Genomic DNA, 25,948 nt, shown 5'->3' with positions numbered 1-25,948 from the left:
AACTGTACCAAACATATAAGTTGTTATGTTGTAATATGTTGTCACACAATATTATGCATAACTCCCACTGTTTCCAGGACTCTGTAAACTAAATGGAAAATCAATAAAGACAAAAAAAACAAGCACAAGGCATTAGGGATGCATGCAATTAGTATTGTGTTGTCCGCATAAAGCAGAGGTGGCAATGGGGCGCTGTTTATCCTGGGAACATCGGGAGTACTCAAATTAGCTGGGATCTGAGTTTATTGATATCAAGAATAAATAACAATGGTGAGAGCACGGAACCTTGGGAACCCCCCAGCCTATGCTTATTTCATCCATTACTTCTCCATTTTGCCCGAACCTGGCCCTAGCATTGGTGTTTGTGTGTACTGATGCTAATAAATACATTAACTTAGTATCTAATCCCATCTCGGAGAGGAGTTGCCATAAATGTGTTCTATTGACACAGTCAAAGGCCATTGACAGAGCCATAAACGTGAGGTATAAAGCAGATTCCTTTGCCACTGTGTTTTTACCAATAACTAGATTCAAGTGCAGGCATTGCTCCACTGTGTCAATGCCAGAGTGAAACCCAAATTGACAAACATTTAAAATATTGTTATCTGTTACCCCTTCTAGTACCCTATTGTAAAGGACTCAACCGCAAATGTTTGTGGAATGTCAAGCAGTGAGATGGGGCGATAGCAATTTGGTTTAGAACTGTCCCCTTTTTTTAAAAAATTGGACAATCTGAGAACTAGCCCAAGAACTTGGTAAATAGGGGATGGTTGGTTAGAGAGCACTCGTGATTAAGCCAGCGCGGGGTTAAAGATGACGGTCTAGGGGGTTTGGAGATCCTAGTGCATAAGGCAATGAAAGAGTTAACTATTGTCTCTTGTACCACTGCCTCTTCTAGACAACCCATGACCAAATCAATATTTTTAGAGATTACTTTCCCCAAAAATGTAAGGGGATCCGGTAGTTTCCAGTATAACCTGCAGTTGTTTATTGATGGAACTGGATTACAAAGCCCTGCAGAGGTTTAAATTTCCCCCTGAATGGAACGTCAAGAGCAATTTCTATAGGATTGTGATCCCCAAAATCTGTACCAATAATTCTACCATGTAAAGAAAAATCCACCAAATTTGGAGATATAAATATATATTCAATCACTTATGAACAGGTCCTCCCCGTAAGTAGGCAGCCCTGGGTCATTGATGCCAGCAACATCCAATGCGTTAAACAAATTGGAGGAGGCAAGGAAGGCTTCCAGTTCTCTGCCTCTGGAGTCAGGTCCTCTAACAGTGCTGTCTGTGTCCCGCTGTAAATGTTAGACAGTTTTGTATTAAAGTCCCCTGCTAGACATAAGTGCTTTTAAGTGAGTTCCTATCCACTGTGGCCGAAATAAAATCAAACAAGTCAGGGAAGCTATCGTCGGGCATGTTCACAAAGTCATTATTGAAAAAATGTATAAGACTGACCATGTCATAAGTGATGTAATTTATTTGTGAGGTCATAAGCAGTGCATTGTGGGGGCATAAGTTATAGTTAGCTCAGGTAACTACAACTGCTGAATTTCACTGGTTTTGTATGAGTGAAATCTGAGCCTAACTATAACGTCCCTGTAACATTCGTTTTTTTCAGTGAATTTCTATGTTTTTTTAACTTTTTAATCCTAACTGTAACCTGTCTCCTTTGAGAGTGGGTTTGTGAGTCTGTGAGTGGGTCTGTGAGTGCCTGTGTGTGTAAGCGGGTCTGTGAGTGTATGTGTGCATCTGCGAGTGGGTGAATGAGTGCCTGTCCCTATGTGTGAGTGGGTGTGTGAGTACCTGTGTGAGTGTGTACATGGGTGTATGAGTATGTGTGTGTCTGTGAGTGGGTCTGTAAATGCCTGTGTTAGTTTGTGAGTGGGCCTGTGAGTACCAGTGTGGATCTGTGAGTGCCTGTGTGAGAGCTTGTGTGAGTGTCTGAGTGGATATGTGAGGGACGTTGTAGCTTTGTGAGTTATGTTATACTAAAAAGGTTTAAGAAGTGCACTTTTACCCAAAAATTTGCATCTTTGCGCTAGTGGCAAGAACTCTCAACATTGTCAATAATCAGAATACAAAAGTGAACCCATCTTTTAAGGGGTACCAACCTGCTGGTCCAAGGAGAAAACCCACATTTTCAGATCCTTTCTACATTTCAAAAGGTTTGGTTGAGCTTGTAGATGGTCAGATTCCACCATTTTGCTGTTTTCTTTATTCTGGGTATTTACACTGAATTAGCTGAATTAGATCTTAAGGTACGCGGGGGAACGTACCAGTGAAAAAGTTCCTGCAAAAAAGTAGACCGTCATGATGTAGACCCGTATGCTCCCAGCAAAGGGCTTTGAACTGGACCCACTCCCAAATTGGAAGCCAATGAAGTTCCCTAATGGATTTGGAAACTTAGCAGAATTTTGGTAATATCAACCGAACTCTTGCTGCCACATTTTGCAGAGTCTGAAGTTTATTAAGAAGATGTGTTTGACATCCTACAAATAGTGCATTACAATAATCAATCCTTGATATTGCCAAGGCAATGATTACCGTTTTCCTATGTTCTAATGGTAAGAATGGTAAGATCATTTTTAAAATCTTTAACATAAAAAGCATGAGGAGGTCACCCAGTTTGAATGTTCTATGAAGGTTAATCTGTTGTCAAAAATGACACCCAAATTTCTCACCATCTGGCTGGAGTTGGCAGCAATCCCAAATTAGATGGCCACCAGGTGGAATTCCAAAAGGTCGGTTGTTGCCAAATGTTAACACCTCAGTTTTGTCGGAGTTAAGCTCAAGAGAGTTCAGTCGTATTCACTTTTGCAATACTATTAATGCATGTGCTGAACTGCAAGCCAACTTTTTCTGGATTGGATGAAATTGCTACCACTCGCTGTGTATCAACAGCATCGGAACAGACCGAGAAACCGTGTGCTCTAATCAGCTGAATAAGTGGGGTGATGTATGCATTAAAAGAGTTGGACTTAAGAAGGACCCTTACGGGACGCCACAGGGAAGTTTACAAGGAGTGGAGGTATATCTTGCAAGCATCACTACTTGCTCTCTATTAGTAAGAAAGGATAATATCAATTCAGAGCCTCTCCTTTTATGCCTATTTTCTCAAGATGATTTATTAATGCAAGGTGATCCACTGTGTCGAAAGCTGCCGATGGGTCTAATAAAATTAAGGCCGCATTCTCTCCTGCATCAACAATGGATATGATCTTTTCTGTAGCTGCCAGGAGAGCTGACTCTGTGCAGTGTCCAGGCCTAAAACCATGGTGTGTGCAATCAAAACGATTATTGGGATCTAAAAAGAGATAACCTCTTTATTTATTGCTTTCCCCAATATTTTTGCTGTTAATGGCAAACGAGAAATGGCCTATAATTTTTAACATCAGAGGAGTCCAGAGATGCTTTTTTATGCTTTTTGAGTGCCTGTGTGGGTCAGTGAGTGGGTGTGTGAGTTCCTGTGTGGGTCTGTGGGTGGGTATGGGAGTGTCTGAGTGGGTGTTTGAGGTGCTGTGTGGCTCTGTGAGTGGGTCTGTGAGTGCCTGTGTGGATCTGTGAGTGGGTGTCTGAGTGCCTGTATATGTCTGCGAATGGGTGTGCTAGTGGTGCTATGCATTTTGGGCATTTGCATGCTTAGTGTATTTAAAAGGGAGAACCATGGGCTCTGCTCTCACCAGGAGATAACAAGAAAGGAAGAACTCATCACAGTCACTACACATCAGATTGTGCTCCAATAGATCAACAATAAATTCACCTCATTAACATTTCATATTGTTTTACAATGTGGAATACAAGAGAAAACACACCTCCGATGTCTTTGTCAAGCCCAAGAAGTTAGGCTTGTTTGTGCTTGTATTTGTAAGTGCTTCCCGTTGAAGTTTCATTTCTGTGAAATCAGCACCAGGGCCAGAAGCGAATCTCATTTTTTTCTAGAAGAGTCCACAGTTTTGCATAAAATGTCTACCCAACTGGAGTACTTTCATTCGGTTACTTAGTAAGTGCTACCTTGTTGGGTAAACGTCTTGTGAATATTCTACACTACAGCTGCGTAAACGACCACGAGGTGTGCATGTAACTTCGGCAATGTGATTGTTCTTTAAGCGTCTTCATCCTCCCATCTGTGACAATGTGAATCCTTGTCATGAGAAGACAACAAGACTACAAAGAGGTGAATCTCCACCAAATAGGGGTACTTCCCCTTAACTGAATGATGTAAGTGCTTCGTTGTTTGGTGGAGATATCCTCGTTTCCTCTGCATCAATAACGTGTCACCAAAATCTGTAGAACCGTCTCGAGGGCCTTTTGTTAAGCTGTCCTTCAACTCGGCAAAATTGAGCACTACAACTAGGAAACAGCAAGAAGTAAGCCAGTAATTAATTGACCATAAACAGGTCTGTCTATGAGAAAAGCTGGTGCGTCACTGAAGAGTGATCCCATTCTCAGCACAACTGAACGACCTTCTGTCACTAGTTTCCCTTCCTAGCCCATCCAAAACCGCACATCACTGGTGCAGCAACACCGTCCCTGTCCCCACCCAAGAATCCAATCACAAGCAATAAGATAGCCCCTTGTGAGGAGAAATCCTAGTATGGTAGTGAAAGAACACAGAAGGTGAAAGGACAAGCGGAGCCACAAATTCCAGTATCTCCAGCCACAATAAGGGAGGATCCCACCATATTGAAGTAAGGTCAGGCGAACTGAGCATGTTGAGGTAATCACTGGGACAGTGGCAGCTGGCATCTACAGGGAGGGGGCGGTTGTCTGCACAAAAAAAATAAAAAAGAATAAAAATGTAAATGAAAGCGACGCCACGTCCTCCAGGTCCTCTCCTCACCACTGGAACTGGAAGTAGCAACTCCCTGACCAACTGGACCCGAACATCACATCCCTCCTCAACATTGGACTACGTCAGATCGTGACCAAGCCCATGCACTCAGCAGGACACACCCTCGACCCCCTCTTCACTACAGGAAACTCCATCACCTTCAGCCACATCGCCAAACTCCCATGGACCGACCATCGATGTGTCCACTTCACCTTCAGAACACCCACCATCCACAGACACCAGCACCTTCTCCCACGAAGAAACTGGACAAAAATCACTGACGACCAGCTGACCTCCTCACTCAACAATTCCACTCCTATCATCGCGGAAAACGACTACCCCAACGCAGCAGCCCGAACCCTGCATAGATGGATCTCGGACAGCGCCAACACCCTATCCCACAATTCAACCACAATACAACAACAATTCACATGCCAAGAAAGCCAGATGGTTTACCACCATACTTTGAGAGTCCAGATGCACTTGCCCCACCTCGAAAAGGCCTGGAGGAACACCAAATCCACAGAAGACCACAACAACTTCAGAACCTCCACCAATGCCCACCATCAACTCATCAGAGACAAAATCTCCACACACGGGCACAACAACAAGGAACTCTTCAGCATCATCAAGGAGTTTGCCTAACCCACCAGCGAGTCTACCGACATCCCTCACTCACAAGACCACTGCGACAAACTGAGCAGCTTTTCCACCACAAAATCACGAGCATCTATGACAACTTCGACGAAGACAACCAACACACTGAACCCTCACCAACCACCCCCCCATTCCCGAAAACCAGCGATTTACAACTGGACAGCCCTAACCACAGAAGACAATGATTTCAATCCACTTAGGGACCCCCACGGACCCCTGCCCCCAGAACATCTTCAACAGAGCCATCAACTCCATCACACCCATGCTCTGTCACACCATCAACCGCTCCCTGGCGACCGCCTCTTTCCCCGACAACTGGAAAGACGCTGAGGTCAACCCACTCCTGAAGAAACCCTCGGCGGATCCCACCAACCTCAAAAACTACAAAATCATCTCCCTGCTCCCGTTCCCAGCGAAAGTCATCGAGAAAGCCATCAACAGCCAATCCGCCACATTCACTCAAGAACACAACATCCTCAGCTCCTCCCAGTCTGGCTTCAGAAAAAAATCACAGCACGGAAACCACCCTCCTAGCCGCAACAGACGACATCAGCACCCTACTGGACACAGGAGAGACAGTAGCCCTCAGAACGAGGTAGCCGAATGGATGAAGAACAGCCGCCTGAAACTGAACTCAGACAAGACGGAAGTCCTCATCCTGGGATCCTCACCCTCCGCCTGGGACGACTCCTGGTGGCCCCCCGCCCTAGACAGCGCACCCAAACCAACAGACCACGCACGCAACCTGGGCTTCATCCTGGACTCCTCCCTCTCCATGACCAGACAAGTCAACGCCGTCTCCTCGTCGTGCTTCAACATCCTACGCATGCTACGCAAGATCTTCCGGTGGATCCCCAACGAGACCAGGAAGACGGTCACCCAGGCCCTCGTCACCAGCCGACTGGACTACGGCAACTCCCTCTATGCCGGAACTACCGCCAAACTCCAGAAGAGACTCCAGCGGATCCAGAACGCCTCAGCACGACTCATCCTGGACATCCCCCGTCGCAACCACATCTCCGGACACCTGAGAGACCTGCACTGGCTCCCGGTCAACAAGAGAATCACCTTCCGTCTCCTCACCCACGCACACAAAGCCCTGCACAACCAAGGCCCAGGATACCTCAACAGTAGCCTCAACTTCTACGCTCCCAAACGCCAGCTTCGATCGACCGGCCACGCCCTCGCCGCCGTCCCCCGCATCCGAAGAGCCACCACAGGGGGAAGGTCCTTCTCCTACCTCGCCGCCAAGACTTGGAACTCCCTCCCGACCCACCTCCGCCTGACCCAGGACCACCTCGCCTTCAGGAAGCAGCTCAAGACCTGGCTGTTCGAGCAGTAGCGGACCCCCCCCCTCCCCTAAGCGCCTTGAGACCCTCCGGGTGAGTAGTGCGCTATACAAAGGCTTTGATTGATTGATTGAAAACCACCTCCTCGACCTCTCAGCGGCATTTGACACAGTCTCCCACCAGGCCCTAATACGCAGACTCTACGATGCAGGAATCCAGGACAAGGCCTTTGACTGGATCCGCTCTTTTCGCTCCGACAGGATGCAGTGGGTCAGACTCCCAGATCGGGAGGCTGCTCCTTCTCCTTCCTCACGGCCAAGGCATGGAACGCCCTTCCACTCCATCTCAGACAGACAACATCGCTCCCCATCTTCGCAAGAAACCTCAAGACCTGGCTCTTCGACAGACCCCCTCCTTGATGGAATGGAACCTGTACCCCCCCACCCCTAGCACCTTGAGACCCTTATGGGTGAGTAGTCACACTTCAACAAACCCCTGATTGATTGATTTACCAATCAGGGCGCTGCTGCAGTGGCCTCTCTCGACTCTCCAGAGAGCTCAAGGGGCCTGCACCTGCTCTAACCCAGCTGTCTTAAGACAGCTAGATTAGAGCTGTTTTAAGGTGCATGTGTGGCAGGCAATCGCAAGAAGGCTGGTCAAAAAGACATGCACACTTTAAACACATAGACAGTCATCCTTCCTCCCTGCCGAGTGACATGCTTCTGTCATTCAGCAGTGGCCCCATCCTCGTCTTGACGCACTGTTCAGGACGGCAAAGAAAAATATAATGGTTATGAATTACCATTTTATTTTTCGGGGGTTTGGGGGATTTTAAGTGGGGCGACGCTCCTCCGCTCCAAGGGAGGAGCCCCCTCTGCACTGGGAACGAGTATTTTCACAGCAAGGAAAGAAGAACACAAAGGGGAGAAAGGAGTGCATGAATGGTGCGGGGGCAATTTTTTAAGTGGGGATGCTGCATCATTAAAGTCATAGGGATTGTGAAAATCCTAACTATTACAGAAAGAACAATTGTAGCAAATGAGCCACACTCATTCAGCAGGATTGTGGTAGAGGAGCAGTAGGTATCAAGAGGTACATTTGTAGCACATTGTCTCGAATATATAACAAAAACATGTAGTGGTAAGGTAATGTCATTTACAAAGAGCATGGTTTCCATTGATATTGCCACTTAAATTTACATCAAATATGTAGTTTACTGCTATGAATATACAATGCACAATTAATACCATGTGGACATCGAGCTTCAGTGCATGGTTATCATTTGCTCATCTCACAAGTAAAGTGTCTCAGCTTGTTATGATCCTATTAAAATCTTAGTTTCCGTCACACTTCAGAATTACGAACATCTAACATACCACATTTGTACTTTATTTGCTTCTGGCATGTTTTGATATATTTGTGTAGTTCATTAAAAACTATTTACATTTTGGTGTTTATTAAAAACATTTGTCATCTTACAGCCTTTCCTTTTATGCTCCCTGTGTACACCCCCAGCATTATGTCATTTGGTTCACGTTATAATTTAGGAATAGAAGGGCCTCAGCGATTCTGACTGTGCTGCACAGTAGAGGCATAAAGCCTATAAGCTCAGAACATGTGCGAAGCAATGGAACAGGAGGCGGAAGTACGTTAGTCTACCTTCATAGAGGTGTCAGAAGCGGTTAAGAAGTTCTTTATGACCATTACGGTATTACCTCCACTACTCCATTGGCCATTGCTCCAGTCCATCATCTCAAGGATGATTCTGATATCTCAGACCTCTGCTAACTAAGCTGAGGAATTCCTCTTTACCTTCAGGATGCATTCCATTGGCATGGAAATTTGCCAAGGTTACACCCCTCTTCAAAAATGTCATTGGATCCCAAGATGCTATCTAACTATCAGCCACTTTCTCTACTGCCAATGTACACCAAACTAACTATGAAATGCTGATACCCAAACAGCTGATAGTGTTCCTGAAATCAAATGAAATCTGACATGTAAAACAGCCACGTGTCCTTAATGGCAAGATTATGGACATGGTTCTCAGTAAGGTGATAGATTAGATTAGACAGATCAGAGATAGAGGTGGAGTGTGTTACATGATTTTACTAGAACTAACAGTGGAATGTGCTACATCTTACACCCCATCCTTCTCAGACGACTACAAGAAGTGAGTATGGCAGAACAGTTCTCAGTTTGTTTATGTCTTTCCTTCAGGATCAGGCCCATACAGTAAGACTTGCGGATTGATGCTCCCAAAACCATTACAACAGGGGAGCCTCAGGGCTCGGTCCTGTGTACCAGCCTCTTCAATCTGCATGTTATCACTTTATCACATCTGATTGAATCCTTTGATGTCTCTTTTTTATCAACGCCAATGATAATCAGCTAAGAATCAGACTGGAAAAGTTTGGCACCAACCTCAAAAACTGCATATATGAGGTGGCCAACTAGACGGACTACAACTTTCCTCACTTTAAGTGGTGGCAACAATTAGGTGATTGTGTTTGGCCCTGATAATGTATGGGTAACTGAAGATGGATGGAGAAGTTAGGACCTCGGCCAGCACCTGTACCCTATGTTCAAAATCTAGGGATAACAATTGATAAAGATCTCAACAGGGAGACATATGTAAAAAGCACATGTGACACAGAATCTCAGCTGCTCCTTATACATAGAAAGATTCTTCCTCTCATTTCTTATTCTTTCAGAAAGTACTTAGTACAAGCCCTCAATGTATCATGCCTGGAATATTGTAACATAACGCTATTCGGTGCCTTAAAATATCTCAATTCAAAAAGGGGGGTGGTGATGGACAGAGTATCTGAATTAAGCAGAACACTCCTACCCAGTCAAAAGATCAGGGCTTGATCCATCACCGTTTTTTAGCTCACTGCACCATCCCAGTTCAGAACCTGGCTACATGCAAATTAGTCTGGCCCTGGCCCAGTGCATCAAGGGAACAGGGCAGACCAAACTACCAAGCCAATTCTTTACTGGAAAGGAAACAAGCTTCCGGGGACCAGTTTCTGGCATTGCAGCCGTCTTCGGCCCGGCTTGCTTGAATTCTGATGGTGCATTGAGCAAGGGACTCACATCTGAGTATACCCTTCCACACTTGTGGTGGCTAAAACGATTCAAAAAGGGGGGTGGTGATGGACAGAGTATCTGAATTAAGCAGAACACTCCTACCCAGTCAAAAGATCAGGGCTTGATCCATCACCGTTTTTTAGCTCACTGCACCATCCCAGTTCAGAACCTGGCTACATGCAAATTAGTCTGGCCCTGGCCCAGTACATCATGGGAACAGGGCAGACCAAACTACCAAGCCAATTCTTTACTGGAAAGGAAACAAGCTTCCGGGGACCGGTTTCTGGCATTGCAGCCGTCTTCGGCCCGGCTTGCTTGAATCCTGATGGTGCAGTGAGCAAGGGACTCACATCTGAGTATACCCTTCCACACTTGTGGTGGCTAAAATGATTCAAAAAGGGGGGTGGTGATGGACAGAGTATCTGAATTAAGCAGAACACTCCTACCCAGTCAAAAGATCAGGGCTTGATCCATCACCGTTTTTTAGCTCACTGCACCATCCCAGTTTAGAACCTGGCTACATGCAAATTAGTCTGGCCCTGGCCCAGTGCATCATGGGAACAGGGCAGACCAAACTACCAAGCCAATTCTTTACTGGAAAGGAAACAAGCTTCCGGGGACCGGTTTCTGGCATTGCAGCCGTCTTCGGCCCGGCTTGCTTGAATCCTGATGGTGCAGTGAGCAAGGGACTCACATCTGAGTATACCCTTCCACACTTGTGGTGGCTAAAACGATTCAAAAAGGGGGGTAGTGATGGACAGAGTATCTGAATTAAGCAGAACACTCCTACCCAGTCAAAAGATCAGGGCTTGATCCATCACCGTTTTTTAGCTCACTGCACCATCCCAGTTCAGAACCTGGCTACATGCAAATTAGTCTGGCCCTGGCCCAGTGCATCATACGAACAGGGCAGACCAAACTCCCAAGCCAATTCTTTACTGGAAAGGAAACAAGCTTCCGGGGACCGGTTTCTGGCATTGCAGCCGTCTTCGGCCCGGCTTGCTTGAATCCTGATGGTGCAGTGAGCAAGGGACTCACATCTGAGTATACCCTTCCACACTTGTGGTGGCTAAAACGATTCAAAAAGGGGGGTGGTGATGGACAGTGTATCTGAATTAAGCAGAACACTCCTACCCAGTCAAAAGATCGGGGCTTGATCCATCACCGTTTTTTAGCTCACTGCACCATCCCAGTTCAGAACCTGGCTACATGCAAATTAGTCTGGCCCTGGCCCAGTGCATCATGGGAACAGGGCAGACCAAACTACCAAGCCAATTCTTTACTGGAAAGGAAACAAGCTTCCGGGGACCGGTTTCTGGCATTGCAGCCGTCTTCGGCCCGGCTTGCTTGAATCCTGATGGTGTAGTGAGCAAGGGACTCACATCTGAGTATACCCTTCCACACTCGTGGTGGCTAAAACGATTCAAAAAGGGGGGTGGTGATGGACAGAGTATCTGAATTAAGCAGAACACTCCTACCCAGTCAAAAGATCAGGGCTTGATCCATCACCGTTTTTAGCTCACTGCACCATCCCAGTTCAGAACCTGGCTACATGCAAATTAGTCTGGCCCTGGCCCAGTGCATCATGGGAACAGGGCAGACCAAACTACCAAGCCAATTCTTTACTGGAAAGGAAACAAGCTTCCGGGGACCGGTTTCTGGCATTGCAGCCGTCTTCGGCCCGGCTTGCTTGAATCCTGATGGTGCAGTGAGCAAGGGACTCACATCTGAGTATACCCTTCCACACTTGTGGTGGCTAAAACGATTCAAAAAGGGGGGTGGTGATGGACAGAGTATCTGAATTAAGCAGAACACTCCTACCCAGTCAAAAGATCAGGGCTTGATCCATCACCGTTTTTTAGCTCACTGCACCATCCCAGTTCAGAACCTGGCTACATGCAAATTAGTCTGGCCCTGGCCCAGTGCATCATGGGAACAGGGCAGACCAAACTACCAAGCCAATTCTTTACTGGAAAGGAAACAAGCTTCCGGGGACCGGTTTCTGGCATTGCAGCCGTCTTCGGCCCGGCTTGCTTGAATCCTGATGGTGCAGTGAGCAAGGGACTCACATATGAGTATACCCTTCCACACTTGTGGTGGCTAGAACGATTCAAAAAGGGGGGTGGTGATGGACAGAGTATCTGAATTAAGCAGAACACTCCTACCCAGTCAAAAGATCAGGGCTTGATCCATCACCGTTTTTTAGCTCACTGCACCATCCCAGTTCAGAACCTGGCTACATGCAAATTAGTCTGGCCCTGGCCCAGTGCATCATAGGAACAGGGCAGACCAAACTACCAAGCCAATTCTTTACTGGAAAGGAAACAAGCTTCCGGGGACCGGTTTCTGGCATTGCAGCCGTCTTCGGCCCGGCTTGCTTGAATCCTGATGGTGCAGTGAGCAAGGGACTCACATCTGAGTATACCCTTCCACACTTGTGGTGGCTAAAACGATTCAAAAAGGGAGGGGGGGTGATGGACAGAGTATCTGAAATAAGCAGAACACTCCTACCCAGTCAAAAGATCAGGGCTTGATCCATCACCGTTTTTTAGCTCACTGCACCATCCCAGTTCAGAACCTGGCTACATGCAAATTAGTCTGGCCCTGGCCCACTGCATCATGGGAACAGGGCAGACCAAACTACCAAGCCAATTCTTTACTGGAAAGGAAACAAGCTTCCGGGGACCGGTTTCTGGCATTGCAGCCGTCTTCGGCCCGGCTTGCTTGAATCCTGATGGTGCAGTGAGCAAGGGACTCACATCTGAGTATACCCTTCCACATTTGTGGTGGCTAAAACGATTCAAAAAGGGGGGTGGTGACGGACCACCCCCTTTTCTGAATTAAAATATCTCAGCCACCATCTTTAATTACTGCAGAATGCAGAAGCCAGACTGATTTGTATCTGAAAAGAAATACACCAATCTCAATCCATAAAGACAAATTACATTCGCGTCCAATAAATAAAATATGTATGTTCAAAGACTGGTCGAACGTCAGCTTTCCCAATAAAGCAGGAATACTTACCTCCTCTGTGTGGTTTCTTCGAGGGGACAACTCTCTTTTGAATTGATGTATTACGGCCAGTCCTACCGTGAGGAAACCCCGCTGTGATTGTCGGCCCCATGCTGGCGCCTAGGGGCGCTTTGCTGTTGATGGAGAGAAGGCTGCGAGGAAAGTTATAATGTGCCGCCTGGAGGTTACAGGGCACACTCCCAACCCACTTGGGATTCATTGAAGCTGAATTGAGTAACGCACCACGACTCACTTGAGGAAGATTTGGGAGCACTACAAGAACCAGCAGGCAGTGCGCCTGGCAACGCCCACTGAGGCGGGACTAAAGAACTTTAATTGGTGCCCCGTGCAACGCGATGTGATTACCAGAGAATGCCTTTGCCCTTTGAAGAAGTGCGTGTCAGCACGAAACGCGTAGGGCGCAAAAGACTGGGCGAACGTCCTGTATTCCATGCGGCAGCTTTCCCGATAAAGCAGGAATACTTACCTCCTCTGTGTGGTTTCTTCGAGGGGACAACTCTCTTTTGAATTAATATATATATATATATATATATATTTTTTTTTTTTTTTTGCTCCAAAGTGATCCTCAAGCCTAGCGAGAGCGCTCGACAGTGTGTGCTCAGCCCAGGGGTCGGATCCAGACCCAGGGAAATTTTAACAAACAAAGGAGGCGGCACATCAGGAATTGTTTTAAGTCTTTTTAATCAAGACTTCACCCCACCAACGCGTTTCAGCCAACACTGGCCTTGCTCACGGTTGGTTAGTCCCTCTTCAGTGTCAGTATATGTACTATCCCACAACTAGCCATTTAGGAGGCATTGTGGGAATTGTAGTTACAATAATAAATTGTGAAAAAAATAAAAGTAAAAGAAAGACAATTGTGTGCTTTTTAAGTAACTGCACATTAATGACAGATAGTTCACTGGGGCTATATCAATGTAGTTCTCGGTATAGTACCCAAGTCCTGCATGCATGTTCTTCATTATTGTGGCGATATTCCCAATTCATGGTATAGTACCCAATTATCATAATGAGAACATATTTCATTCAAGATGAACGTGCAGATCCTCTCCAAAGTTCATCCCTTTAGGGTGTTTCGTTCTGAGTCTGACTATCATGCGTGATTCCATTTGTCGCAGCCTGCGGACCACATCACCACCTCTCTCCATTTTGTCTAGCATTCTTGCACCATAGAAATGCATTTGTCTCCAATCTCCATTTTGGCAGATGCTCATGTGTTTTGCTGTCGCATATTGCATATTGGAATTCTTGACTGCTCGGATATGTTCCAAAATTCGTTTTCTTAACATACAAGTTGTACATCCCACGTACTTCAATCCACATTTGCATTCTATGATATATACAACATTCTTTGAAGTACATGTAATCTGTTGTTCAATTCTCATTGAATTTCCATCAGGTTCCTCAATCACTTTCATATTTTTGCCAATTTTGCATGCTTTGCAAGAGTTGCATGGTGTAAACCCTTTTCGTTGATCTTGCAACCAATTCTGCTTTTGTTTTTCTTGGAAGTGACTTCGAACCAGCAGATCTTTAATGGATGTGTTCTTTTTGTATGTTATTAGCGGTGTTTCGCCGAGAGCTGTTCCAATGTCTGGATCCCCAGACAGTAAATGCCAGTATTTTTTCAATATGCGTGCAATTTTTCCACTTTCCTTGCTGTAAGTTGTTATGAATCTAGGAGGTGTGTGGGTTTCAGTTTTTTTAGGCTGTTCCATTAGTGTTTGTGTCCTTGTTTTCAAATCAATCTTTCTTTTGCATTGTGTCAGTACTCTTTCTTTATAACCTCTTGCTCTGAATCTGCTTTTACTTTCCTGTATTACTCTCTCCGCTTCTTCCGGCACAGAGCAATTTCGTTTAAGGCGTGTAAATTCTCCGTAAGGTATGCTCCGTAACAGGGATGTTGGATGGAAGCTTGTTCCGTGGAGCACACTGTTCGTGGCTGTTTTTTTACGAAAAAGAGTGGATTCCAGTTTGTCATTTGACACATATATTTTAGTGTCCAAAAAGTCTATTTCCTTTTTGCTCGTGTTACATGTAAACTGTAGACCAATTTCATTTTGATTCAATTTGTTGAAATAAGTTTGGAATTGATCATTTGTACCGTGCCAAATAATGAACAGGTCATCGATGTAACGCACCCACAATATTATTCGATCCAAATCATGTTGGTTCTCCTCGTTCCACGCCACAGTCTTCTCCCACCACCCCATTGTGATATTTGCATAATTGGGAGATAGAGAAATGCCCATGGCCGTGCCACAGATTTGTTTGAATAACTGTTTGTCAAAGAAAAATACGTTGTTTCTCAGGCATAAGTCAATCATTTTGATTAGCATTTTTGAATGTTCAAAGTAAATGATGTTGCGTTGTTTCAGATAATATTCCACTTCTTGCATCCCGATCTCATGACGGATTGAAGTGTAGAGTGAGACTACATCGATAGTAACTAGCAAGTATTCTGGGTTCCAATCTACATTCATTAGGATTCTCAAAAAATCCCCCGTATCCTTGATGTATGAAGGAAGACTTTGTGCAATAGGGGCTAAAAATTTGTCCACATAGTTAGAAATGTTCTCATATAATGACCCACAAGCTGAGACAATTGGTCTTCCTGGCGGATGGTTCAAAGTCTTGTGAATCTTTGGGAGAAAATATATACAAGGTGTTACTGGATGGTCAATTGTTAGATACTTTTTTTCATCCTCATCTATTAGACCTTTAGCGTGCCAAATTTCCAGGTATTTTTGTAATTCTCTCTGCATATTCACATATGGGTTGTTTTCCAATTTTTGATAATTATTTTCTTGGTTTAATTGCCTCATAGCTTCATTTACATAGTCAGATGTTCTCATCAGCACGATATTGCCCCCCTTGTCCGCTGGCTTTATAGTGACTTTGTCATTTTTCATTAGTGTTTTTATGGCTTCTCGCTCTGTTTTTGTGAGATTTTCACGTGTCTTGTTTCTTACTTTAGATAAGTTGTCAATTTCCTTTATTATGGCTTCTGCGAAGAGATCGATTTTGTTACCAGGAGATAATATCGGATAAAATCTTGATTTCCTTTTTAAGCCAGTGGCTGGTCTCTCATCTGTTGGGATTTGTAACTCTTCCAGCAATTCCGTATCTGATATCGATGTGCCACTTAGGTCAAATAGTGATTCAAAACTGTTCCTCAAGTCTGGTATGTCTGCAATGGTGTTGAACATGATATCATCTATGTCCTCTTCCGCAATGTTGTGAGTCTCAGTAGATTTTCCTGCATGTACTTTTGCTAATTTTAACTTCCTGATATACTTATACAGCTCTATTCTTGTTTCTGTATAATCAAAATGGGCTTCTGGACAAAATGAAAGTCCCTTGTTCAAAACACTTTTCTCAGTTTCCGTTAATCGATGTTCTGAAAGATTCACAATTAAGTTTGTTTCAGTTTGAGATTGCGGAGGGGGTACTGACGTTTTTCGGCGTCTTGCCCTGGGCCCAGGCGGCACATTATAACTTTCCTCGCAGCCTTATTCAGCTAATACTTTACATATTTGATAAACAATATGTATTTCTGATGCCTGGAATGATCTACCGCTACTACTAATACTAGAACTACTAATGCTGCTACAGTCATTACTACTACCCCTACCTGACATTGCTTCACTTTATAAATAATATAAATACCAACACAAAAACTACAATTCGTAGTACTTCTATTAATACCACCAGTATTAGTCAGTCTACTACTGTAGCACCAGGGTAATATAACAATACTACTGCTACTACAATTTCTAATAAGTCTACTACTACCACTGTCTATTATTGTATTATAGCAACTAATGCTACTATTACAATTTCTAACAATTCTTCTACTAATAGTAATACTATTATCACTATTGCTACATTACTATTGCTAGTATTGTAAATACTAATTAATTAATACTAACACTGTTCCTTTTCTATTACTGCAACAAATAATAATAATAATAACAATATTACTTTTAAGAAGAAGACAACCAAGAGCAATGTTCTATTATTATTAGATGCTTCAGAGCTGATGGATCATTCTACTTATAGCTCATAGAAGGCTGTGATACATGCTGGAGGAGGCTCACGCTGGCACTGAAAACCCTGCAGACAGAAATCCTCAAAACGCGACATTGTTGAAAGTCTGACTCCTCAGTTACCCAAAGCCGCTGAATATGATCGGACCAATTATCAATCATGTGCATCAAGGCATATAGAAACTGCAGGCTTTCAGCATCTCATTTACCAGGATAAGTCCTATCATCAGCAATGCAATCTACTTGGAGCGTGCTTGGCCGGCTCCTGAAATGAGCCTTTGTCTGCATGCTTTCCAAGAGTGCCCCGCTAATTCTCCGCCAGGTAAAGTTTATGTTCATCTGATAGGTCTCGGGTGTCATAAGACCATGAGCTGTCTCCATCTGATAGCAGGAGTCACTGGATACATTAAATCTTATTAAATGCCACCATCCTTCAACAAAACATACTTATAACCTGGCGGCCATTTTAATAACCATATTGAAACATAACATGGCCGCCATCCAGGGCAAAACGCCAGATCTAGTTTCCTCATGCAGAAAGTGGACTCTGCTAGAGGTGTGTCCGGAGCAGGGGTATTAAAAGGGCCCTGAGGAAGGTAGTGATGAGCGCGCTAGTCAGAGGGGAAGCAGCAATGAAGCTCATGTTGGCCATATCTTTGTTTGCAGTGCTTTCAATGCTTTTTGGTCAAACGGATTCAGGTAAGAGTTTAGAATAATCGTGGTATAGGGGAGTGGGACGTATAGGAATGCTAGAGATCCCTCTAAATGTCAAGTGTGAGACGAATTTAAAATGTATTTAGCATTGATTGGAGCCACCCAGGTTTCACCCCTACCTTTCATAATTTTCTAAAATCCGTGCCCTGGGTGAATGAGAGCAGGGTGGGAGCCTCAGGGGGTAGGTTTAGGTCGCTTTGGCTATCTTTGGTTTTACTTCTGTTCTAGTTTTATCCATCTGCCATCACGCTTTGAATATATGGTAGACCTATCTATAAGAAAACCTTGAATTATAAAATTGTATTTAGTCAAGTTAGTAAGTTGATTTGTCAGCGTTCATATCCATCATACATTTTTAGCTCGAGTCAGATACAAAGTTTTTTGCAAGTTCAGATACAAAGGACCTCAACACGTCTCGTCGTGAGCAGTAAACGTATATAAATGCAATTTCAATACGATACAATTGACACACTTTTTATTAATCTATTGCAAATAACCATGAGGATTAGACAATATCAACACATTTAAATATCCATGAATACAGTTCCCAAGAAGAATGCAAGCAAGCAGTCATCAGCAATTTAAACAGCATCAAATAAAATGAGACGTGTAATAAGATATGGCGTCACTATCGCGGAAAACAAAACATACTGTCACTACTTCATGTCTTTGACGGTAAGTTGAGGCAGTGCTTGGTACAAACGACTATCACCAATCAAAAAAGGCCTGAGAAGGTGGTAATGTGTGGCAAGTATGTATTTGTTTTGCGGCATCTTGTGAAGGTAATATTGTCACCTGTCTTTTTATGCTGCTTTATTTTTGTGCTGTAATAATGCAATGTGAGTTTGATGTGTTGTACTGAGATTGTTGTTATGTTCTAGTTTGACTGTTTGGTGCAATGTGCCCTGTTATTTTTTGTGTCATTATGTTGCTCTGTATACACTGTCATCAGGATTTTGATTGTAATCATAAATCCCTCTTTCTGAACCTGCTGTCGCCAGCTGTCTTGTGGTCACAGGTCCTCTCCCAGGCCCTAACCAAACTTTCTCCATGCATCCTCCACTGTAACAATAACCCCTTCTCCATGACTGCAACTTGTGCACCTTGCACCTCTTTCTCTTCCCAAAAGTAAATCCTGCCATCTCCCAAGCGTAATCTCTCTGGTGGGCCCTGAACCTATGACCTATGACATATTACAAAACCTGGATGCCCACCCATGCGTGCTTCCCTTGTGCTCAACTGCATTCTTTTTCACACCATATCCCTTCTGTAAGTCCCCTATCTGTATACAGTAATGTGGTTCTCTGCAGGTAGGTAGAAATCATACAGGTACACACACACACACACACCCACGCGCACACACACATACAACCAGAAACACACACACACACACACACACATAATGTACATCTGTTTGTGAAACTAGGTAGCACTGCACTCAATCAACACAACTAATAGACATACAATCACCTTGTTATAGGGCGACCAACACATTACCTGTCAGCATGGACAATAGTTTAAATCCTGTTTTTCATATGCAATCCTAATGCATTCTAGGTTCTGTAGTTGTTTGCCTGCATTTTGCTAATCAGACTAAAAGTACTTGATGGCTTTGTTTGCCAGATAACAACTCAGGACAGGGAGCAGTGCCCGTGAAGACAAGGTGTACTGTTTACACCCTAGCTTTCAGGTTATATAAAATGAATGTCTGTGGACAGACATATGTAGCTACTTTGTTTGAAGAGAATACGTATTTTAGGTCATTCTAAAAAATAACTGGAATTTACTATTCAGTGGGTCAAAAAACCTAGAGCCTTATTTATGAAGGTCTTGCGCCGCCGGTGCGTCACTTTTAAAATGGGAAAAAGTGACGTACCAGTGGCGCAAGGCCTTCATAAATGAAGCCCCTAGTCTTAGTACCAGCTGCCTTGTTTCCAAAAATAGTAACTTAGCCATGTAAGTTTAAGACTCTAGGGGGCAGATGTATCAAGCCTGTTGCGGTTCGCAAAGGCCAGAATTCTGCGAATTCCAGCCTTTGCGAATCGCAAACGGCTTATTAGCATTTTTTTACATGTATCAAAAAATCGCAAAGTAAGGAATCGCAAACATTTGCGATTCCTTATTTTGCTTAAGCATTTAAGGAATCCCAAATTTTGCGATTCCTTAAATGCGATGTATGTAGGTTTTCGAAAATGCGAATTTGGGTTAAGAAATCGCAAATTACGACCAACTTGTAGTTGGTGGTAATTTGCGATTTCTTTTAAAAATGCCCTATTTGGCATTTGTGAGGGTGGCATGTGATGCACATACATGCCCATAGGGCATGTATGTGCCCCATATGCACACACATGTAGATTTCAGGGGTGCAGCAGGGTGTCTTTGAGACACTCCTGCACCCTTGAAATTATTCTCTATTTGCGATTAGCAAATTGCGAATCGCAAATTGCGAATTATTTCACAATCATTCCTATGGGCCTTCTGGCCCATAGGAATGCATGGGAAATTATTCCTTAATTGCGAATTCGCAAAATGCGAATTCGCAAAAAGGAAGACTAAGAAATCGCAAAAAAATAGCGATTTTCTACATACATTCCATTTTGCGATTTCTAAATAGCGATTCCTTAAAAGTCGCTATTTAGAAATCGCAAAATGGAATCTTGATACATCTGCCCCTAGAATCCTAAGAATTTTCGGTAATATTAGTAAACACAATGTTTGTCCTCATTTTTTTACATGTATAAAAAATCGCAAAGTAAGGAATCGCAAAAATTTGCGATTCCTTATTTTGCTTAAGCATTTATGCAATCGCAAATTTTGCGATTCCTTAAATGCGATGTATGTAGGTTTTCGAAAATGCGAATTTGGGTTAAGAAATCGCAAATTACCACCAACTTGTAGTTGGTGGTAATTTGCGATTTCTTTTAAAAATGCCCTATTTGGCATTTGTGAGGGTGGCATGTGATGCACATACATGCCCATAGGGCATGTATGTGCGCCATATGCACACACATGTAGATTTCAGGAGTGCTGCAGGGTGTCTTTGAGACACTCCTGCACCCTTGAAATTATTCTCAATTTGCGATTAGCAAATTGCGAATCGCAAATTGAGATTTATTTCACAATCATTCCTATGGGCCTCGTGGCCCATAGGAATGCATGGGAAATTATTCCTTAATTGCGAATTCGCAAAATCCGAATTCGCAAATAAGGAAGACTAAGAAATCGCTAAAAAATAGCGATTTTCTACATACATTCCATTTTGCGATTTCTAAATAGCGATTCCTTAAAAATCGCTATTTAGAAATCGCAAAATGGAATCTTGATACATCTGCCCGTAGAATCCTAAGAATTTTCGTTAATATTAGTAAACACAATATTTGTCCTCATTATCCACATTTTCGTACTATCTCTGTCCTTTACTTTCCTTAGGGAATTGGTGCTGTAGTGGCATAGCATAACAAAGCACAAATAATACATCATTTAACATCTAAATGTCACTCTCTACTGTCGTGGTATGATGACAGTGTGTGTCTTGCTCTACTCATGGAAAAGACAAGTTAAAGGTTCTCAGTGTCCATGCTTGTTGATTATTGTGAAATAACAAGACATTACAGCTCCAATACCTACCCCGTTCTTGTTGTGCCCTGTACACTGGTCTATGAGTCCTACTTCACCTACTAGCCAGGATCAGAGGCTCTAAAGAGTTTCACCGCCCAAGCTTCCTCAGGCTGCCAGGAGGCCCCAGCATGACCCTGAGTCGGTCTTAGGAGATACCCCCACAAATACAAATAAAAAACAACAGGACTCAAAAAAGTGTCACTGAGTCAGTCTTCTGCTCCAACTCTCAGAATCACTATGGACTTGACAAACTCTCTCTAGCCCGATCCAGACAAAACCACTAAAGGACTGGGAAAAGTCTTTGCAGCAATGAATGTGGTAATATTTTCCAACACACCCTATCTGGCATAGTGGTATCGCATACCTGGCTTCAAACTCCACGCACAACACTGCATCACACTGAGAAAATTTATGAAAAAGATGTGTACTGCTCTCATGAGATGCAGTGCTTACTTAAGTCCTCGTTATGAGTTGCCTGCTATTTCAATCAATCAGGAGTTTGTATAGCACAGCTACTCACCTGTGAGGGTCTCAAGGCGCTGAGAGGGGCTGCTGATCCTCCTGGGTTTGGAGGTTCAGTCGAAGAGCAAGGTCTTGAGGTCCTTCCTTAATTGGGTCACCGAGGCGGATTGCCTGAAGTGGAGGGGCAGGGTGTTCAAGGTCTTGGCCGTGTCCTCCGGTTCTGGTCATTTGGATCCGTAGCTGGGGCGTAACAAACGCCCCCGCAGGCCCCGCGGTGCGGGGGGGGGGGGGGCCCACTCCCCTCAGTAAATGAAGGGGGCCCCTGCCCCCCATAGCTCTTCTGAGCCTCTGCGTCTGAAGCAGGTGCAGGCTGCAGCCTGCTCGAGCCCCCCGCCCCCCTCCCGCTGACTGAAGGGAAACAATGTTTCAAGTGACATTGTTTCTCTTCAGTTAGAGCACGAGGCCCGGTGGGGGCCCATTTGAAGCAGGTGAAATCTGCTCTATGAGGGTACAGTCGTGGATCAGGGGGGGCAGTCTCAGTTAAACTGTGGAATCCAAAATTGTGCACATGAGGCAAACCATTGCGCCTATAAAAGGGCAGTTTTTACGAGGGCGCTGGGGGCCATATTAAAAGTGTCCGGGTAACTACATGAGGGGCCACAGAGACTTGTGCTCCCCTCATGTCACATGGACTGCGCAGTCAAAATGTCAACGTGCTCCAGCCTCCGGGTTCAAATGGACATTGAGCATATTTCAGTTAAACTTTCAGGATTGCTATCAAATATGCAAATAATCTCATTTAAAATTAATCGTGTGAATTCATTTTATAGGTAGTAATTGTGGATACGCTGAAGACCTGACTGGATTTACTCTTCAGTGAATCCACAAGTCAAGCCTTAGTCTGGATTGACCCTGACGAATCCAGGGGCCCCTCCTCGGAAGCGGGGCCCTCGCAATCATCTCCCTCATAACTGCCCCAGTTGTGTCTATTACAGACTGACAACACACTGAGCTCATAGGGGCCCCTCCACTAAAGCCTTTCTGAGTTCTCCAGGAGTACCACAGGATTTTACAGGCGTACTACAGGAGTAGCCCAGGAGTCCTACAGGAGTAATACAGGAGGACTACAGCAGTACTACTGGAGTACTACAGGAGAATTACCGGAGTTCCACAGGCGTACAACAGGAGTACTACAGGTGTACTACCGGAGTACCACTGGAGTTCTACAGGAGTACTACAGGAGTAATACAGGAGTACTAAAGGAGTACCCCAGGAGTCCTACAGGAATAATACAGATGTATTACAGGAGTCATACAGGAGTAATTCAAGAGTACTACAGCAGTACTACAGGAGTACTACATGAGAATTACAGGAGTTCTACAGGCGTACTACAGAAGTACTACAGGTGTACTACCGGAATACCACCAGAGGTCTATAGGAGTACTACAGGTGTACTACCGGAATACCACCGGAGTTCTACAGGAGTAATACAGGAGTACTACAGCAATACTTCAGGAGTATTACATGAGAATTACAGGAGTTCTACAGGCGTACGACAGGAGTACTAAAGGTGTACTACCAGAGTACAACCGGAGTTCTACAGGAGTAATACAGGAGTACTACAGGAGTACCCCAGGAGTCCTACAGGAGTAATACAGGAGTACTACAGCAATACTACAGGAGTACTATAGGAGAATTACAGGAGTTCTACAGGCGTACTACAGGAGTTATATAGGAGTACTACAGGTGTACCACTGGAGTTCTACAGGAATACTACAGCAATACTACAGGAGTTCTACAGGCATACTACAGGAGTAGCGCAGGAGTTCTATAAGATTACTACAGGTGTACTATCGGAGTACCACCCGAGTTCTACAGGAGTATTACAGGAGTACTACAGGAATACTACAGGAGTACCGTAGGAGCGGGGGCATAACTATCGCCCCGGGAGCCCACGCGGTGCAGGGCGGCCCCACTCTCTTCAGTAAATGAAGTGGGCTCCGGCCCCCTCAGCTCTTCGGTGAGCGTTGTGAGAGAGGCTTGCTTTGCTCTAAAGCAAGCCTCTTCCCCTCTAAAGCAGGTGCAGGTTGCAGCCTGCTCTGAGCCCCTCCCGCTGACTGAAGAGAAACAATGTATCAACTTACATTGTTTCTCTTCAGTCAGAGCCCGCCCAAAGGATGGGGGTGGGGGCCCCAGATACAGTATTCTCCAGGGCAAAGCTCATATGAGAAGGGATGTGGCAGCAAAATGGTGCCCTCAGGTAAGCACTCTTGTTAGAAGCACCATGTGGGCTTCCGCGGGGGGAGGGCAAGGGGGGCCGAGAAGGGTGCAAGGCAGAGGGGAGAATGGTGCAAGGTAGAGAGGAGAAGGGTGCAAGGTAGAGAGGAGATGGGTGCAAGGCAGAGGGGAGATGGGTGCAAGGCAGAGGGGAGAATGGTGCAAGGTAGAGAGGAGAAGGGTGCAAGGTAGAGAGGAGAAGGGTGCAAGGTAGAGAGGAGATGGGTGCAAGGCAAAGGGGAGAAGGGTGCAAGGCAGAGGGGAGAAGGGTGCAAGGCGGATGGGAGAAGGGTGCAAGGTAGAGGAGAGAAGGGTGCAAGGCAGAGGGGAGAAGGGTGGAAGGCAGAGAGGAGAAGGGTGCAAGGCAGAGAGGAGAAGGGTGCAAGGCAGAGAGGAGAAGGGTGCAAGGCAGAGAGGAGAAGGGTGCAAGGCAGAGGGGAGAATGATGCAAGGTAGAAAAGGGTGCAAGGCGGAGGTGGAGAAGGGTGCAAGGGGGAGGGGGAGAAGGGTGCAAGGGGGAGGGCGAGAAGGGTGCAAGGCAGACGGGAGAAGGGTGCAAGGGAGATGGTGATGAAGTTAAAAATGTGTCGTCCCCCCCCCCCCCCCGGAAACATTTCTGCAGACGCCCATGGCAACGCACACTGCTTTGTGAGAGAGAGTGGGCGAGAGTGGAGAGAGAGTGTGGAGTGAGAGAGAGTGGAGAGAGGGGGACAAGTGTAGAGTGAGAGAGGAGAGTGAGAGAGAGTGGAGCGAGAGTGAAGCGAGACAGTGGAGAGAGAGAGAGTAGAGAGAGAGTGTAGAGAGAGGGTGGAGAGAGAGTGGAGAGAGAGTGAAGAGAGAGAGTGGAGGGAGACAGTGGAGAGAGTGGAGAGAGAGAGAGTAGAGAGAGTGGAGAGAGAGAGTGTGGGGAGAGAGTGGAGCGAGAGCAGAGAGAGAGTGGAGGGAGAGAGCAGAGAGCGAGTGGAGAGAGGGTAGAGAGAGAGCATGGAGAGAGAGAGTGGAGAGAGAGTGGAGAGAGAGTAGAGAGAGAGAGAGAGAGTGGAGAGAGAGTGGAGATAGACAGTGGAGAGAGTGAGAGTGGAGAGAGAGAGAGAGAGTGGAGAGAGACAGTGGAGAGAGAGAGTGGAGAGAGAGAGAGTGGAGAGAGAGTGGAGAGAGAGAGTGGAGAGATTGGAGAGAGAGAAAGTGGAGAGAGAGAGTGGGGAGAGAGAGTGTAGAGAGAGTGAAGAGAGAGAGTGGAGAGAGAGGGAGAATGGAGAGAGAGTGGAGAGAGTAGAGAGATTGGAGTGAGAGAGAGTGGAGAGAGAGTAAAGAGAGAGAGAGTGGAGAGAGAGTGGAGAGAGAGAGTGGAAAGAGAGAGAGTGGAGAGAGAGTGGAGAGACAGAGGAGAGAGAGTGGAGAGAGAGAGGAGAGAGAGGGAAGGGAGAGAGAGAGTGGAGAGAGTGTGGAGAGAGAGAGAGAGTGGAGATAGAGTAGAGAGAGAGAAAATGGAGAGAGAGACAGTGGAGAGAGAAACAGTGGAGAGAGAGAGACAGTGGAGAGAGAGTGGAGAGAGAGACAGTGGAGATAGAGTGGGCAGAGTTGAGAGAGAGAATGGAGAGAGAGAGATAGAGTGGATAGAGAGTAGAGACTGACTGACTCAGAGACTGAATACTGACTGACCGAGAGACTGACTGAAAGAGAAACTGACTGAAAGAGAGAGAGAGAGAGAGAGAGAGAGAGAGAGAGAGAGAGAGACTGACTGACAGAGAGAGACTGACAGAAAGAGAGAGATAGAGAGACTGACAGAGAGAGAGAGACCGACTGACTGACAGAGAGAGAGTGACTGACAGGCTGACTGACTGACAGACTGACTGAGAGAGACTGACTGACTGACAGAGAGACTGAATGACAGAGAGAGAGAGACTGACTCACTGA

At 45.2% G+C, this 25,948-nt stretch overlaps 1 protein-coding gene across 2 annotated transcripts in view; it reads left to right on the top strand.

The window, feature by feature from the left end:
* The first annotated feature begins 17,580 nt into the window (after window positions 1–17,580).
* The window catches only part of LOC144783224 (uncharacterized), a 61,132-nt gene continuing 52,764 nt past the window's right edge, over window positions 17,581–25,948 (top strand). Inside the window, exon 1 of one of the 2 annotated variants that reach the window (XM_078662312.1) lies at window positions 17,581–17,659. In XM_078662312.1, coding sequence (XP_078518438.1) covers window positions 17,593–17,659 — 67 coding nt within the window. In that variant the 5' untranslated portion in view covers window positions 17,581–17,592. Of the gene's footprint in view, window positions 17,660–23,992; window positions 24,015–25,948 lie in introns of those variants that run through there. The other variant, XM_078662313.1, reaches the window with a different exon arrangement.

Source organism: Lissotriton helveticus, chromosome 9, assembly GCF_964261635.1.
Source record: "Lissotriton helveticus chromosome 9, aLisHel1.1, whole genome shotgun sequence".
Lineage (NCBI taxonomy): Eukaryota > Metazoa > Chordata > Amphibia > Caudata > Salamandridae > Lissotriton > Lissotriton helveticus.
Note: the sequence above shows the minus strand (reverse complement) of the source record. Positions and strands in the feature narration are given on the sequence as shown.